The sequence below is a fragment of the Crotalus tigris genome, unplaced genomic scaffold (assembly GCF_016545835.1).
Source record: "Crotalus tigris isolate CLP2741 ecotype Arizona unplaced genomic scaffold, ASM1654583v1 scf7180000019070.2622420, whole genome shotgun sequence".
Taxonomy (NCBI): domain Eukaryota; kingdom Metazoa; phylum Chordata; class Lepidosauria; order Squamata; family Viperidae; genus Crotalus; species Crotalus tigris.
Genome location: NW_024097360.1, coordinates 533619 through 551619, shown reverse-complemented (window position 1 = coordinate 551619; position 18001 = coordinate 533619). Strand labels below are relative to the sequence as shown.

The window sequence follows — 18001 nt, the reverse complement described above, 5'->3', positions numbered from 1 at the left end:
ATAATATGATAAATGCATAATAAAAACATTTGTAAAAATAACATTTTATATTGTAATTATGCTTACATGCCTATTAATTATTATTTAAATAAGTACTTTACCATTGAATGAATATTTTTTGTCAACGTATCATCTTCTAACAATATATTGGAAATATCTGAACAAGAAATATCCTTCATATTGAATTTTACGGCAAGTGCTACAGCTAGAGTATCAACATTCAATCTCGATTTCTCACTTTTCAAAAAATTATTAGCAGTTGAAAAATCCCTTTCAACTGCTGCATTAGTTCCAGGGCAGCATAACGTAAACTGAACAAGAATAAATAAATTTTCACATGGAATATGTTCATTTTTGAAATGGCTGAATATTTCCACCCATCTTTTATCAATTTCAACGTGTTTATTTTCCCACTGTGTTAATTTTACAGAATTTAAAAATACATTCAGTCTTCTAATTTCTTCAAAGAGACAATTGTCGTCTATTTTAATGTCTGGCATTTCTTTAGATAAAAACTCAACACAAGATTCAATATCTGTCAGTATACTTGCGATGAAGTCAAAAAACACCATTGAAAACTGTTATTTCCTGTGATGTTTGTTTCAGACCATTCTTCAATATATTGAAAACATTTGGTAACAATTCTGCAGTTCTTTGATAAACTTTTCCATTCTGCCCAGATTTGATTCCTCTAAGTCTGACAATTTTCTTTTTATAACTAAAGGAAGAAATTTTTCTTCAAATCGAGTTTTATATTGAAGGATAAAGTCATTCAAAATAAGACTAACTTCTGTAGCTGAAATGTGTTCACCTTCAATCTTTTGAATTGTTTTGTGAAAAATAGATGCTTGATTATGTACAAAATATATTAATATCTCAGATATTTCATTATTGAAAAACGATTCCAGGATTTTAGGACATTTGTCTAAACTTAAAAAATATGAACGGAGAGGCTCAAATAATTGTAGCACATGCTCTATAGCAGGTGTTAGAGCAAGCCATCTAATTTTTGAATATCCTAAAAGTTTTTTGTATTAAACATTTGCTTCTTCACAAAATTGTTTTAAAGTAGCCACATGAATGGTAAAATGATTAAAATACAAATAAATTGTAGTTATTATTACTTCTACATCAATTGGCATGGCACATGACGCCGTGTTGATTGCATTTGACAAAATATGTGCATTACAACCTATTCCTAGTATTTTCTTTTGGAGTAATACATATTATTCACCCCTTTGCATCTTTGCCCACCAAAATTTGTGTTTGTGTTATCAGCTGTTAGCGCAACAACTTTGGATTTCAGATTGTTTGACAAAATTTCAGCAGTTTCGCCCTCAATGGATTCTAAATTTAAAATTTTTACTTGAATGCCCTTGGTAACATTAAAATATCTTACTAGTATTGGATACAATTTAGTTTCATTATGATTGGATGCATCAGATAAAACTGTTACAAATGCTGCAGTTTCCAAGTCTTCTGTAAGTATTTTGTCACAGTAATTTTTAAATACTGATTTCATAATAGCCTCACATTTTGTCCTGGCGCATGAAAATTTAGCATCGTGAAACTTTTTCAATAATTTAGTTGTACAATCCATACTACGAAAACTTTGATTGTGAATTATGGTATGGTATGGAATGCAAATGTTCCCTCCATTGCAGCTAACTGTTTTTCATCTTCAGAATACTTTGAAGTTTTAAAAAAACTTGTTACTTTACAACTGGAAGCAGATGCATCTGATGATTGCTTATGTTTCTTGGTGGTCAAGTGTTTCGTAATAGCTGCTCTGCCTCCGACTGCAATACAAAATTCTCCGCTGCAAATATTGCAGAAAACAATGTTATCCTTCTTTGATGTGATGAATGGAAATTCCTTATTCAATTTACCGTAGAAATGGCATTTCCTCTTTTTTGATTTTTCCATACCTAAATGGAAGTTAGTCTCCTCCAGGTATCTTCGGGACTAACTAGGAGATGGTGTAGTTGGATAGCAGGGAGGGGGGCAAACTTCCTGCCAATTCGCCTTCGCTGCAGACAACTTGCATGTGCAAAATTTGCCGGCCGGGTGTTTTGGCACGCTCAGCAGCAATTCCTATTGGTTTTCGAAAGCCAATAGGGGAAGTAGCACAGTTCATGCAAAAGTTGAAAAAAAACCATCAAAAAAAGGTGCCGGAACGCCATTCTGAACGTTCTATGAGAAAAAAAAGGCCTGCATATTAGTCTTCAAATATTGAAAAGGAGGACATGTAGGAGGACACTTTTTGAGGGAGGACAGAACTTACAAAAGGAGGACTGTCCTCCCTAAAGGAGGATGGTTGGTCACCTTATACATACTATAACTCTTGTCTATTGTTCTTGGACTGCAGATCAAAACAATGGCTAGCATCATTCGATAAGCTTTTGTTCAAGAGTTTTTCAGATCTTTTGCTGATAATTAGTTTATTATCCTGGAAACAATGCCATTTTATTGTAAACCGCTTGTGAATATTTGAGCTTCGGTATAAACTACATAGCAAACCTTTAATAACCCATTTTCTCCCAGCAGTAACACTTTCCAATCCAGAGTACATGGAGTCTGAACTGTATTTGCTTTGGAGTTTGTATTATTATTTTTTACACGGAATGGAATTAGAAGGACCTTTCACAACTCAAATGATTCAGATAATGAAACAATCCTCTCTATTCTTTTAAAATCTATGTATTCAGAATTGTCCTCCTGGGCAAATATCTGATTTTTTTTTTCATGTGAGGGAGAGAAACCATCACGAACTAGTTACATAAATGAATCAGAGACTTAAATAGAGTTGATTGCCAATCCCGGGTTGCTCCCTCCCACCCCATGTTTGTGGAGCAGCAATTATTGTACATCAACACTCTTTGCAGTTGCCTCTTGTTCATTTTTAATTAGCACAGATACATGCTTCGCAAGGGGAGTTCTGTCTCCTTCAGAAACAACTTGTCAGTGAGGGAAACCAAACATTAGCGAGAGCTGAAAATAATGCTCGGGGTGAAATTCCACTTACTGTGGAAGTCCGAAGCTTTCAGAAGAGTTTATTCCACCAGCTCCGTTCGGTGCCTGACGTTTTGTGTGTGTGTGTTGTGTAAATTTTACATATTTAGATTACCCCATGCCAACGGTGGGATTCAGCCAGTTCACACCACTTTGGCAGAACCAGTAGCTAACTTTTTGTTGCCCAGGCCCAGAATGGACTTCTCGAAGTGGCATCCGCACAGAGAAATGGTTGTTCACATATTTGAATCCCACCACTGCCCCATGCCTCTCTTCTTCCTAATTACTATATAAACTGTTAGTGGAAGAATGAAATTGAATGAGTTACTGTATAATTCTCTTTACTTTCCAATCTCGATGATGTGATATAGGCAGGGCTTCAGTATGAGTTTGGGTGGGCCAAAGTCGATGCTTTTGTTTTGGTGGACCCTCCCTTCATAAAAAGAACAGTATTAAAATTGTAGGGAGTGACGTGATGGCTCAGCGATTAAAGATGCTGAGCTTGTCAGCTAAAAAGCTGACAGCCCGGGTTTCAGACCCGAATGCTGCATGACAAGATGAGTTCCCGTTATGGGTCCCAGTTCCTTCCCACCTAGCAGTTTGAAAGCATGCAAATGTAAGATACAGTAAATAAATAGGTACCACTTGGTGGGAAGACAACAATGTTCCACACACCTTGGTGTGTAGACATGCTGCCCACAGGTCCACAAAAGCATCTTTGGACAATGTTGGCTCCCTTGGCCTTAGAAACAGAGATGAGCACCGTCTCTAGAATCAGACACGACTGGAAGAGGAAACCTTTACCTTTATGTTTATTATATTTCATATGATTTTCAAAGTTTTCTTCATATTTTACAGAGAAATTGGGAATACTAAATCACAGAAATTTTATTTTGTAATAGTAATAATCAGTTTTGGTGATTAAATATGAGATCTATTGTGCATCACCACAGTTCCTAAATTTTAGACTTTGTACTAAATTTTACTATTCACATTAAATTAATTAATTGCACTGACAGTAGGGTATGAATAGGTTTGATGTTCAAAGTGTGTCTGTTTCTTGCCTGTTTTTTTTTATGAAAGAGCATGAAAAGATGTATATTTATTCAAAGGCATGGCAATAACTTTTACTTCATTTTTATTATCTCTGATTTAAAAAAATAATCAATCATTTTAATACCTAATGATAAGCTGGTCCTGTCTAAAGGGCACAACCAGATAGCCAGTGACCTTTCCTCTAGTCCTTTAAGCAGCACAGAAAAAGCTATTATAATCTGTTGTGTGCCAATAGCCATTTCTCTTCTGCTTCAGTAACATTTCACTTTACAATTGAACAAATAAGGTCACCTTTGCGGTAGTTCTCTTGTCCCCTAAAACTTCATTCATTTCCTACTCTCCCTGTGACATAATAATAATATTGATGTGTCACCAAGTTGGTATTGACTCTTAGCAACCATGTGATAGACTTTTTCCAGGAGGAACTAGGCAAAGGCATGTCAAACTCCCAACATCATGTGACATCGCGCGACGTATTGTGACTTTTTCCCCATTGCCAGCAATGGGGTGGGCGTGATTTTGCCATGACGCATCCAGCCTACAGGCTGGCAGTTTGACATGGCTGAACTAGGCCAAAATTGGTCCATTTTCCAATGGTGCATCCATTCCTTCCATCTTTCCCAGCATTAGAGACTTCCCAACAGAGCTCAGTCTTTACATAATGTGTTCAAAAATGAACCTGATCATTTGAGCTTGGGATGAGAACCTGTTTTGACTTGTTTGATAATCCATGGTATCCTTAGGAGTCTTCTCCAGCTCTACATTTCAAAAGCATCACTATTCTTCCTATCTTGCTTCTTCAAAGTCTAGCTTTCGCTTTCATAGAGTGTCACGGGGCAAATCATTACCTGCACAATTCTGATCTTTTTTTCTGATGAGAATTAAAGAATAACATCAAAAAATAATAAAGCAGAAGAACTCTAATGGTCAGCCTCCTCACATTTACATTGTAAGACCAATCCAGCAGAAGCTTTCAATCTTTTCAGTTATTACAGAAAGTAGAGTCAGTTTCCCTATAGTCAGAGAGATCACAGATAAGCATGCTTCCCCTCTTGTGTGAGAAAAGTATTTTTCCTGCAAGTCCTTCATACGTTTGGGGGCCCTTGTGTTCTTATCGTCTGGTTTTTTTGCTCTGTCTTGTCAACCTCAAAGTATTCTACTTTGGACACATTCTGCGAAGACCCAGCTCTCTGGAGAAGGCTCTAATGCTGGGAAGGAAAGAGAAGAAGAGAGCAACCAGCAGCAGATGGAGGGATTCAATTAAAATGGTGATGGAGACAGAGTTGGAAGACCAGATTGTCATGGAGCAAATCAGTCTAAGGGGTCTCTGGGAGTCGAAAAGGACTTGTTTTAGCATATAATTAATCAGTCAACTTGCGTGCAGAAGATTTATGGAAGAATCAAAAGCTTACATGTTATTTTGTGATGCTGAGATAATCTAATAATTATCCTATAGTGGAAGAGAGATTTCCCCCCCCCATGTGTGTGCGTGCATCATAAAAACATCCATTGTGTGCTGAATGTCAAGGCTGCAGTTAAAAGCATCTACCAGTAGTTGCATAATTGGGTTCTGAGTTCCTTAAGAGGAAGAAGACCTTTCTAGAATCCACAGTATCCAAGATACAACTTCTCATTTGACAACAGTGAGAAAGACACACAGAAATCTTTTGTTGTTGTTGTTGTTGCTCTTGCCATTGCTTTTCCTGTTAAGAAACAGAAAAGGGAGGGAGAGAGAGTTTGCATACAGCATAATGTGTAGTTTGGAGTGATGGCTGATTTTTTTCTCGGAATAAATCAGATTTTGAACACTTGTGGAACAATCTAAAGTTTTATTTTCTTGCAACCAGTACATTCTCCAACAGGCTGCTTTTCTCACAGAATAAAGGTTTCCCTCTGTAATCTTATTGCGAGATTACTCTCCACTCACAAACTGGGGTCTGGGGCATTGGGATAGCTGTTGAGGGATTGTAATTTTTCAATTCCTTGTCAGTAACAGAATTCAACACTTATTTCAATTCTGGAGAAATGTGGGAGATTTGGGACAAAACTAGTGCAGATTCTTTCCCCTGGTGTCCATTCTTTCCCTGGGCTTGTTGCTTTATGAAAGTTGATCAGTGTTTTTATGAAACTGAAATGAATCAGTTCTGCTTCGTGATTGCATCAAACATACATTTGGGTTCTTATTCGGGAGAATGACTAACAGCCCAGGAATAGCACGATAGCACTTTGGGAACAACTGATGAGAGCTTTCTCACTTACAAACATTGCCTGCCTCAGCTAAATGGCTTTATGAGGAAAGCATATTTTTGAAAACACAGGTATTGACGCACAAGTAATCAGAAACAATTTTCTGGTGAGATCACTAATCTGATGATGTTTTTCCAAGTACTTGTTGTAATATGTTGTTATCTAGCTTGCAATATGTATGACTTCAGTTCAGTATTTATTCCTCCCTAATAATGCAATATGTATATTCATCAAGATATTGTTCCTCATAATTTATGCTAGCGTACTCCTTGTGTTAAGAGAGCCAGTTTGGTATACAGTAGTCCTCAACTTACAACAATTCATTTAGTGACCATTCAAAGTTACAACAGCACTGAAAAAAGTGATTTATGACCATTTTTCACACTTGCAATCTTTGTAGCATCCCCATGATCATGTGATCAAAATTCAGATGCTTGGCAACTGGTTCCTATTTATGACCGTTGCTGTGTCCAAAGGTCATGTGATCACCTTTTGCAGCCTTCTGACGAGCAAAGTCAATGGGGAAGCCGGATTCACTTAACCATCGGGTTACTAATTTATCCACTGTGGTGATTCACTTAACAACTGTGGCCAGAAAGGTGGTAAAATGGGGCAAAACACACTTAACAAATGTCTCGCTTAACAACAGAAATTTTGGGCTCAGTTGTGCTTGTAAGTTGAGGACTACCTCTAGTGGTTAAGGCACCAGGCTAGAAGCTGGGGAAGCAGGAGTTCTAGTCCCATCTTAGGCACAAAGTCAACTGGGTGATCTTGGGCCAGTCACTCTCTCTCAGCCCTAGGAAAGCGGCAATGGCAAACCAAGAAAACTGCAGGGATTTGTCCAGACAGCATCTAGGAGTCAACTGATCGATAACGATAACAACAACAACAATAATGACACTTATATTTATTTGTGTTTCTTATTTCTGCACTCTAGGCTTGCAGACAGGACAAAAGGCACCAACTGATCCAGAAGCGAGAGCCACGCACTCACAGCCGCAATGGCAGAAGATGCTGATATGCGCAATGAGCTAGAAGAAATGCAGCAGCGGGCTGATCAGATGACAGATGAGGTAAAAGAAAAGGACAGAGAAATAAGTGCAATACGAGGAGCTGAGCACCTCTGAAAGACAGGATCCTGCTTTGTTTATTTACCTCCCCTGTGTTGCCTTTGAACTGGACAGGGATTAGAACTTGAAACTTGCTTATTAAAGCTAATCTCTGCCCAAAGGGCAATGAAGGGAACTTCCCCAGTCACACCTGATAAAAATAATGAACATTCTTTGATAACCTAGTTTTTCTGCCATGTCCTCATCCTACTTCTGCCATCCATACTTTTAGGCAGCCTTAGATCATCCTTGGCTTTTTAGCTTTTAAAGTAGTGGGGTTTTTTTTTCCCTCAAGCTGGCAAAAACGTGCGGCATTTTTATTCTTGCTGCAATTTGATAGGCTTCACCAACTAACTTAGGTTGGTGTTGCAATCAGGGTGTGGCTAAAGGGTGGGATCAGCCTAGCAACTATTGGCCATGTTCGGCTGGGATGGGCATTTTTCTTCCCCTGCAGTCCTTGGGGAGCATCCTATGGGGAAAGAGATCCAGCTTCTTCCCTATTTCCTATTTCTCTGAGTGGATCCCTCCTTTTGAAAGAAGCATAAGCCCAACCAACAGATAACAGGCTTTTCTGACCTTTCAACAATTGGCAGGGTTAATTTAAACATGATTTCAATTCAATTCTTAGCCTTTTTTTTTAAAGTAGCCCCAGAAACAACTGATGAGGCCTTGAAGGTTGGGGGTGGAGTGTGAAATGATATCTTCTCCATTTCACTGTGAGAAATCCTAACTACCCCTAAGGAGTAGTTAAGGGGCTTCAGTGCCTGGTTCTGAATGGATCCTTAGGCTGGGAGAGGAGGCAGGTGAAGCTGAAAGAGCCAACTGCCTGCTTTCTTTAGCCAACCCTTTCAGATTTGGTGTCTGATCAACTCATTGGGATCTGAAACCTGATGGGTAGAGCTGATTCCCCCTTTATTCCTGTGATCTATTTTGGGATAGAGCCGTGGTGGGGCAGTGGTTAGAATGCAGTATTGCAGGCTAACTCAGTGCTCACTGTTAGAAGTTTGATCCTGACCGGTTCATGGTTGACTCAGCCTTCCATCCTTCCGAGGTTGGTAAAATGAAGACCCAGATTGTTGGGGGGCAATATGCTGACTTTGTAAACTGCTTAGAGAGGGCTGTAAAGCACCATGAAGCAGTATAGAAGTCTAAGTGCTATTACTATTGTTATTGGGAATTTGGGCAAAGCCCAGGACAGCTTTTGACAGATGGCTAAGCCAACTAATTTAGAATTTTTTTTTTTTTTTTGTATCTTCTTTTCTGTTCATCCAACTCTGTTTCAGTTAAGGAAGGTGTTGGATGGAAGTTCTTCTGCCATCTGGGGGATATTTGGAGGGAAGAGAGGGAAGCAAAGCTGTGGGAATCTTCCACTCTTTTTCCTTAATTTGGCCTGCATACAAATAATAAGGAGAGCACTCGTATAGTTGGACTGGTGGATAGCACTTTGATCTATAACAGTGGTTCTCAACCTTTCTTATGCCGCGACCCCATAATACAGTTCCCCATGTTGTGGTGACCCCCAACCACTTATACATCATCGGGTGCCAGGGGCGTGGTCAAAGAAAAGGGGGAAAAAATGGCGGACAGCCTTGTTTGGCGACCCCCATGATATGGTCGTTCGACCCCAAATGGGGTCCCGACCCACAGGTTGAGAACCACTGATCTATAAGGAAGAGCTCATTGTAGCAAAGTAATTCTAGCAGGAATGCTGCCCAAGAGAAAGGCATATCCATGTTCCATAACTGGATCACAAAGCTTTGACTGAAGATGAAAGAATGCCTTGGTATTATTAATACATAGCCTTTTGTACAATGACAAATAGAATAAAAGTCCTATGATGTTTATAGGAGGTATTACTAAAGATCAGACATTTATATACAGGAAACTAATATTTATAAACTCCCTCTAGGAATCTAATAGGATACTGTTGTAAATTAAAGACTAAAAGACCTTTGATCTGGCGCAGCAAATCAAATCTTCTTATGCTTCTGCTAGCTATAGATTTATCTATAAATATCTACAATGCTATTTGGTATCTGGAACATTATTTGAGTGAGAAAATTGAATAGCTTTCTACTAGAAATTAGATTGGCTTCCGCATTATTGGTTTTCTATATATTTTAAAAAGTGAATTGTGCAGAAAGCACCTGGAGGATAAAATGACACTGTTGTTATTACTGTATAATTTTATTTTACAATGCTAAATTTCTTATGAATGTTATACTATTTCTCTATTGTACTTTTTACTATTGATTGCCATATGTTTATTGTTAGCTACTGAGAATGTGTGGATAGCAGCAGGTATAAACAAAATAAACTCCCTCCAATCATCAATAAGATGAGATATAGAGTCTTAAATAAATAAACAAGGCTGTACAGGTATTGCAGTACTTTCCCCAAAATTGGAGAAATTTGATTTAAGTTTCTTTCTGCTTTTCATACTTAACATTTGTCCTAGAATAATTTTTGATATTCAGCCACAGATGAAGCAATCATAGTTTATGCAAACTTTGATAAATGATTCTTAGATTAATCTATATTACACATTTGCTCTGAGAATAAATCCTAAACTCCTTGTACGGAAGATATAATTTAAACATAATAAATTGGATCTTCTCTATAAACAGGAGATAAACATAATACTATTGATTTTATCTTCTTTTCATTTTTTATGTATTTAAGAAATGTATCATCTGCCCTCTCACATTAGTGGTTCTGAAGGGCTTCTAATAAAAATGATCATAAAAGCATAATAAAAAGGATATGAAAAAAGAGGAATTCCTAAAGTTAAAGCATAAATGCTTGGGTACTAAATAAATTCCTAGACTCCTCCTGAAGGATAAAATGGATGGTCTTTATTCCAAAACCTGGATCCTGCCTCTGAAAAAGCAGAATTTATTGTCAATGGTAAATGCTTTTGAGCCCAAATAGGTACCTTGTTAATGATCTACGCAGGATGGATATTTGACCAACAAACATTTTGGTAATCTTAACATTGTTTTGTTTCTTTTCTGTATTAGTCTCTTGAAAGTACCCGTCGTATGCTGCAACTTGTTGAAGAGGTAAGACGGTTATGATTTATCTTGATTCTTCCTCCTGGCTAGCCAGAGCTGAGCCTTCTCAGTACATGACAAAGCATATCCACCTTAGACTTACCGGTACATAATGACTTTTTCAAACACAATGAAAATGGTTATTTTAAAGGGTTTTCTTTAGGGTGAATTTACATGCACTGCTAACATAAAGCCAAAGATTTTTATGTGTGTGTGCCTTCCTGTGAAACCATGATTGATTCTGATAAGGAGCATCCCATGTAGCTCCTTTGTAAAGCCTCCTGTGACTGCTTTTGGAGGGCACATTACATGCATGTAACATTTTCAATACTCTTGCACCCCCTGTAAAATCAGAGGGAAAATTAGACATCAGGGAGCACTCAAAAGGACCAGTGTTTTCTTGGCCAATGAGACCGGCTTTCACCCAATATTTAACTCTGTTAGAAATACTTTGAAATTAGAACAAATAAATCCCCGCAGAATTTGAAGAAGGAGTTGTAAAAAAAATATTGGATGGGGCTTAATCACATTTAAGGTAGAACGATTAAAATCAATGAGATTTAAGCTAGCTCCTTTGAGCCTTGCTAATTTCAGTGGTTCATTTGATACATGATTAAAACCGGATTGCATTGAAAACAACATGTTTTCTACATCCATCCCACTGTTCCCTTTGATGGCCCTCAGTCTTATGCAAAATGCCAAAAATGAATAAAAAAATACCGGAAGGAAAAAAAATGAAGATAGAAGATGGACGGGAGGGGAGGGGAGAGAAAATGGAAATCTAATTAAATCTAGTTTACACTACAAATCATACAGGGAATTCTCAACTTAGGACCACAACTGAGTCCAAAATTTCTGTTGTTAAATGAGACATTTGTTAAGTGCTTTTTGCCCCATTTGACAACCTTTCTTGCCACAGTTGTTAAGTGAATCACTGCAATTGATAAGTTAGTAATGCGGTTGTTAAGCGAATCTGGCTTCCCCCATTGACTTTGCTTGCCAGAAGGTTGCAAAAGGGGATCACATGACCCTTGGATCATGGCAACGGTCACAAGTACGAATTAATTGCCAAGCATCTGATCACATGATCATGGGGATGCTACAAAGGTTGTAAATATGAAAAATGGTCATAACCCACTTTTTCCAGTGCCATTGTAACTTTGAACGGTCACTAAATGAATTGTTGTAAGTCAAGGACTACCTGTACTTTGCATATTATAGTGTGGGCATGCTTGGGATAAAAATGGTCTTGAGTTGCACTTGCGGAAACCAGCTAAAACATACCCAAGCTGACCAGCATCAGGTCCTTATTGTGAATAGGGCAGTGATGGCGAAACTTTTAGAGACCAAGTGCCCAAACTGAAACCCAAAATCTACTTATGTATCATCGGGTGCCAGGTGGGCGTGGCCCATTGGGTGGGTGTGGCTACAGTGATAACGGCAGACTGGGTGGGACTAAAAAGTTCAATCAATCAATTCCAACTTTGCAAGATCTTTTTTTCCCCATGAGAAGCTGAAATTGATTGATTGATTGAACCTTTTTTTTCCACACGGCGGCAGAGGACTAAAGCAAAAAGGTTTTATAAAACTCAGCTAAAGGCTTAGGACTGGGGCGACGGTGCGCGTGCCCACATAGAGGGCTCTGCGTGCCACCTGTGGCACCCGTACCATAGGTTCGTCACACAGAAATAGGGCATGCTGCATGTGACATGGATATGACTGAAGCCAATGGGCAAGTCTGTTCTTTGTCTTATTTGGAAGTGCTGTGTTACAATTGATAAACCTATCTTAGCAAAACACAGACTACATGCACAATTTCTACGTGCTAGCTACATAAGCCAATCTGGTCTAGTGGTTAAGGCCCCAGGCTAGAAAGTGGGAGAGTGTGAGTCCTAGTCCCATCTTGGCCATGAAAGCTAGCTGGGTGACCTTGGGCCAGTCAGTCATTCTCAGCCCTACTCACGTCACAGGGTTGTTCTTATTATTGGAAAAAGAGGAGGAAAGTGTGTTTTAGGTGTGTTCTCCACCTTGAGTTATTTGTAAAACATAAGAAAGGTGGGATAAAGAAAACAAACAAACACACAAAATCACTTTGAAAAGAAAATACTTTGAGAATGGCGGCAAAGCTACCCAAAATTCCAGCATTATCATTGGGATCTGGCATTCAAGCAGTTAACTTAATTAACTGCCTTAGAAAAGTGTTAGAAAACTATAGAGTATAGTAACAGAGCAGAGGAAATGAACAACATCTATTTATTTGGAGCTCAAGTTGCCTGGAAACCAGACAGGGGCAGCAAAACTCATCAGTCGTCCAATAATTTCAAAGCAGTTTGTCAGTAGATTGGGGTGGATTCCTTTTATCAGCGCATGAAATGAAAAGATTCCCTGAAACAAGTAATCCTGCAGGAGTGTTGAGCAGCAGTGTTTTTTTCCTGATTTAATAATAACACCATTAATTTGAAGCGATGAACCATTCAAACACACACACACACACACACACACACACACACACACACACACAGAGAGAGAGAGAGAGAGAGAGAGAGAGAGAGAGAGAGAGAGAAATGCCGTAAAATGTTTCAAAATTTTGCATATATGTTACCCTTTTGTAACCCATACATTCACACTGGAAGATTCATCAGCAATTTTATCCGTGTATTGCTGATGGAGATGGGAATGAGAAAAAAAAATGTACTTAGCTCTTCTTTTGACCATGTAATCTTCTGGTCTTCAAGTTTAGAGAAACAAAAGCAGCAGGAATATTAACTTATTAAATATATAATTTAATTTTGCATTTTCTGGGTGTGTCCCGCCCCTCCCCCCCCCCACAATCTAATGGGAGAATTTTGTCTTCTGAAAGAAAGATTACCTTCTCTATACATTTTCACCAGAGAATTTGTATTTTCTCCCAGTCCCTGTGAAACATTCAAGAACTAAAATACAGATTCTACAGTCAGAATTCACCATGTTGCCTTTATGTTTCTTCACCCTTAACATCTGTGGACATGACACTATGTACATTAGTGAGACTATGTGTTTAATTATACATGGACTCCTGAGTGAAATAGGTTGATTCAGAAAAAAAAAATTAAAGAACATGAAGATTAAAGAAAACTTTCTCTGAAGTGAGGCACATCGGAAACTTTCTTGGTAATCTGGAGATTCAGAGACATAGATGAGGTTCCCATTTTTTTTTTAAAAAAAAAGTCACAATAGAGAGGGGAAGAATTTCTTCATTTGTGGCTAGTCTGAAATCACAGTAAACAGTTTTCACAGTGGGATATTGGAGAAATACTTGAAGGATTGATACATTGCAGGACGGATCCAGTGTTCTGTTTGGTTCTGAGATCTGTCATCCAGATTTAGGAAAATTAAAATAATTATGGTTAATCCAAAAGAATGCAACAATGCTTTCTTTTAGTTGCTGCTTAAATAGAAAGTGTGACAAATGGAACTTGTTTTTTATTCATTTTAATTTTGTAGCCCCTGCTGCTATTCTCCTGCAATTGTTTTAAAAAACTACTACAATGAAATATGTCATTTTCATACAAATTTCCTGAAAAATAAGCATAGGGAAAGGGGGAGGGAATAACTTCTTTATTTAGTTTTATTTATTCATTCAATTTCTATAGGTGCCATTTCAATCAATGACTCTGGGCCACTTACAATTAAAAAATATATTACAATAAAAAAGACTAAAGACATTTTTAAATCAGTAGAAACATCCAAAATAAATAAATACAGCAGCTGAGATACTTGGCCAGTTAGCAATATAGTCTTTAACACATTCAGCATCCCAGGCTCAAGAACATAGCCAAATCCCTTTCTACATCATTTTTAAGACTCTGTAACCTGCCCACCCTTATCTACCATCTATCCTTGTAAAAGGTTTTCAAATGTTTTGTTAAATCATTGTGATTTTATGGGAGAAAAATCTAGAAATTAGTTTGGATGAGATTTTTACCCATGCATGGGTATATAGACAATAGTTTCTTGTCCTTTTATTCATGATTCCTATATCTACACTTACCTTAGCCAAAATCCTATCCTGATTCCAGATTGGATAGTTTTCATGTTTTAGCTAAATATTTAAGCATATACATACATAATATGGAAAAATGATTTTACATATATATGCATTATTAAACACACTCAAATGGACGTTGGTGCCACATGTATGTGTTATGATCTAGCTCCACTGTTAATTATAGAGACTTTGACCAAATAATAATAATAATAATTTAGGAACAATAGGTTCCTAAATTTTGCAGAACAAAAACTGACCCATCATTTTTCTAATGACTTCTTCTTCTTCCTGAAATTATCTGGTGTTGCCATGAGTCCCAAGGTGAGTCATTCTAATCTGATGTTTTCCAAATAGCAACACTTTTTTTTTTGAATCAGCCAGGTCATTGTTTAAACTACAGAATTACCCTCCAATAGTTCTACTATTGGGACTGCAATTCTCAGAAGACTAGTAAGTATCCCCATAGATCAAGATAGGGAAGATTCTCCTAGTAGTACTGATGCGATACCTATTGAATTGTTTCTTTAATGCTTATGACTGTATCCTTTATTCCTTCTTATTGCCTTCCTTCACTGTTTAACTTTGATTTGAGCTTGACTATTAGTTCTTTTACTAATTTCTTTCTTTCTCTATCTCTGCCTCTCTGTTTCATCTTGTTATTCTCACTGGAATATAGAGCAAGGATGCTGGTATCAGGACCTTGGTTATGTTGGATGAGCAAGGAGGTAAGTTCAGGTTATTTACCCAAAGAAGCATCTTTTGGGAAAAGTTAACTTTAGACCAATTAATGGTCTTACTAACACATGTATATACCTGGACAGGTGTTTGTTTATAGGTCTTGATCTGCAGCCATCTAAACTGGGAAGATATTCCTAGCACCAGCCTTTTGACTAAAATGAAGAGAAATCCTCTAATCAGAGCTACAGTATTTAAAATTTTAACATCCCTTAATGTTTCTTTGAAGGGCAGGTTACTTTAGGGATCAGGTTCTCTGCATTTTGGAAGAAGAAGGAATTTTGATAGTGAAACTTGAACAAGCCAAATAATGGGATACTCAGCACAACTGCATATAGGAAAGAGTCAGATCTCCCTATACTGTAAAACTTTCCAAAATTGATATTGGTGGTTCTTTTAAATGAAAGACTGTAAGTCATTCAAAATATGGAAATGTTCCATATGCTTTAAACAATTTTCTGTATACTTTAAACAATTTGGATTCACTCTGGCTGTTTTTTATTTTATTTCCATGTTTGTTTAATTATATTTGGAATTATGTTTAGGAAAGATATAATTTTCATATTTGCACAATTAGGACAGGCTGTACTTCCATTAGACCATGAATGTCTCACAGATAATCTGATTCATCAAATGATGTGAATCTCAAAATTATTAAATTGGGCTCTAATATGGATTATTAGAATGCTTAGTTGACAGATCCGTTCAATTTCTTTGGATTATTTTTTCTCTTGACTCTTTAAGTTTTCTAGATCACTTGTTCTGATGTTGAAGAAAATGTACAACACTCAGCTGTCCATTTCAGAATAATGAGAACCTTAGAATGGCTTTACTGAATCAGGCCAAGGCCCCAAAAGTTTTGTTTCTAACAGGAGAGAGGCAGATGCTCTGAAATGCTTGGGAGGAGATGCACTCTCCATAGCTTTTGTTCCTCTATGACTGGCATTTGGAGATAGCATAGTGTCCCCAGTACGTCTTCAAGATGAATTGCTTCTCATAGTCCTGTTGTCCATGAATTTATCCATTTCCCTTTAAAATGCTTCTGATTCAATGACCATCAGCATATCTTGTGATAATAATTTCCACAGTTCAGCTCTGAGCTCTGTGCTTTTTATTTATTTTGTCTGTTCCAAATCTCCTTCCAATCTGTGTTCTGAAGGAGGAAGAAAACCTTCTGCCTGCTCACTTTCTACATGCCACATCTAACTTTATAAACTTTGATTATATTGTCCCCTTGGTAGTCCTTTCTCTAAACCAAATAATTAGCTTAGATCAGACATGTCAAACTTGCGACATCACATGACATCACGTGCCATATCGGGACTGTTTTGCCATTGCCGGCAATGGGATGGGTGCGGCTTCTACGTGACACATCCAGCCTACGGGCCAGCAGCTTGACACCCCTGGCTTAGATTAAATGTTTATTTCTGGCTTTTTTTTTAAAAAAACAACCCATCAGTTCAATGTAAGAATGTTCAAGGTGCTGCCCGGATGAAAAAAAATTACAGAACATTAACAACAACAACAACAACAACAACAACAACAACAACAACAACAACAATAAAAGTTGGAAGGGACCTTGGAGGTCATCTAGTCCAACCCCCTGCTCAGGCAGGAAACCTTATACCATTTCAGACAAATGGTTATCCAGTCTCTTCTTAAAAATTTCCAGTGTTGGAGCATTCGCAGCTTCTGGAGGCAGGTTGTTCCACTGGTTAATTGTTCTAATTGTCAGGAATACAGGCAACTATTCACCAAAGAGAAACAATAAGTGGATTTTAAATCTTCCTTGATTTGCAAGAGGAATGTGAGGGAAGGAACTGATACATTTTCAAGAGATATGGAAGTACCATGTAGTTATCACAAAGGTGTCTTTCCGTCAGGAGTAAACAATGATGTCAAAAGAGGCGGGGCTTTGCTCACAGCCTCTTTGCTCACTCAGCCTGAGCCCTGCCTTTCATTTTGATACTGTTGACTGTCACTGTGGACATCTGACTCCACCCACAATAGGCTAGCTTGTGCTTTGGAGTTTTGTGAGTTTGAGAACCATTTGGCATTAGTGTTTCTTGATTTGGAAGCATAGATACCGAAAGGGGATTATTTGACCCATGGCCTAAAGTTCAATGGAAACTAAGTGCTACTAATATCACAGGAAAATTATCCAGTACAACACTTCAGTTTTAGTAAGTTAATTCAAGCACGTGCTCATTTAAGGTATGCTAGAAGCCACAAGGCTGATTTTTTTAAAGACATAAACTGTAGCTATAGTCAGTTAGTGAATCCATGAGTCACAGCTCCACAAAGGATCTCAGAAAGCTTCCATTGCCCTGAATCCACAAATATATACTCCAAAATCAATGAAATTGAAAATTTATAATATCAATACTTCCTTTGGTGGACAACCTATGGCCCTTACATTGCATTTTTTAGCCCCTAGAATCTTGCCCATCTGTGCTGCTGAAATTCAGTGGCACACTGAAGTATGTTCTTAATATTTAAAAACCAGAGTGTTACCCTTGCAATGTGTGTATTTTCCAGGTATGTATGAACCATAGGGCCTTCTATGTAGAAATTAATTGTCAGTTGCATCAGACATTCACACTTTATATCATGGGTGTCAAACTCACCACATCACGTGACGTGTCGTGACATATCATGACTTTTTTTGCATTGTCAGAGCTGGGGTGGATGCGGCCTCTGCATGGTGCAACCAACCCGTGGGCCTGCAGTTTGACACCCCTGCCTTATATCCTTTTGTTTCC

General features: G+C 37.8%; 1 protein-coding gene across 3 annotated transcripts in view; it reads left to right on the top strand.

Annotated features, from left to right (window-relative positions):
• SNAP25 (synaptosome associated protein 25) overlaps positions 1-18001 on the top strand; it is a 67330-nt gene that overhangs the window by 35456 nt on the left and 13873 nt on the right. For all 3 annotated transcript variants that reach the window (XM_039359442.1, XM_039359440.1, XM_039359441.1), the window contains exons 2-4: positions 7253-7388; positions 10445-10486; positions 15181-15229. In XM_039359442.1, the coding sequence (XP_039215376.1) occupies positions 7317-7388; positions 10445-10486; positions 15181-15229 (163 nt within the window). In that variant the 5' untranslated portion in view covers positions 7253-7316. The remainder of the gene's footprint in view (positions 1-7252; positions 7389-10444; positions 10487-15180; positions 15230-18001) is intronic.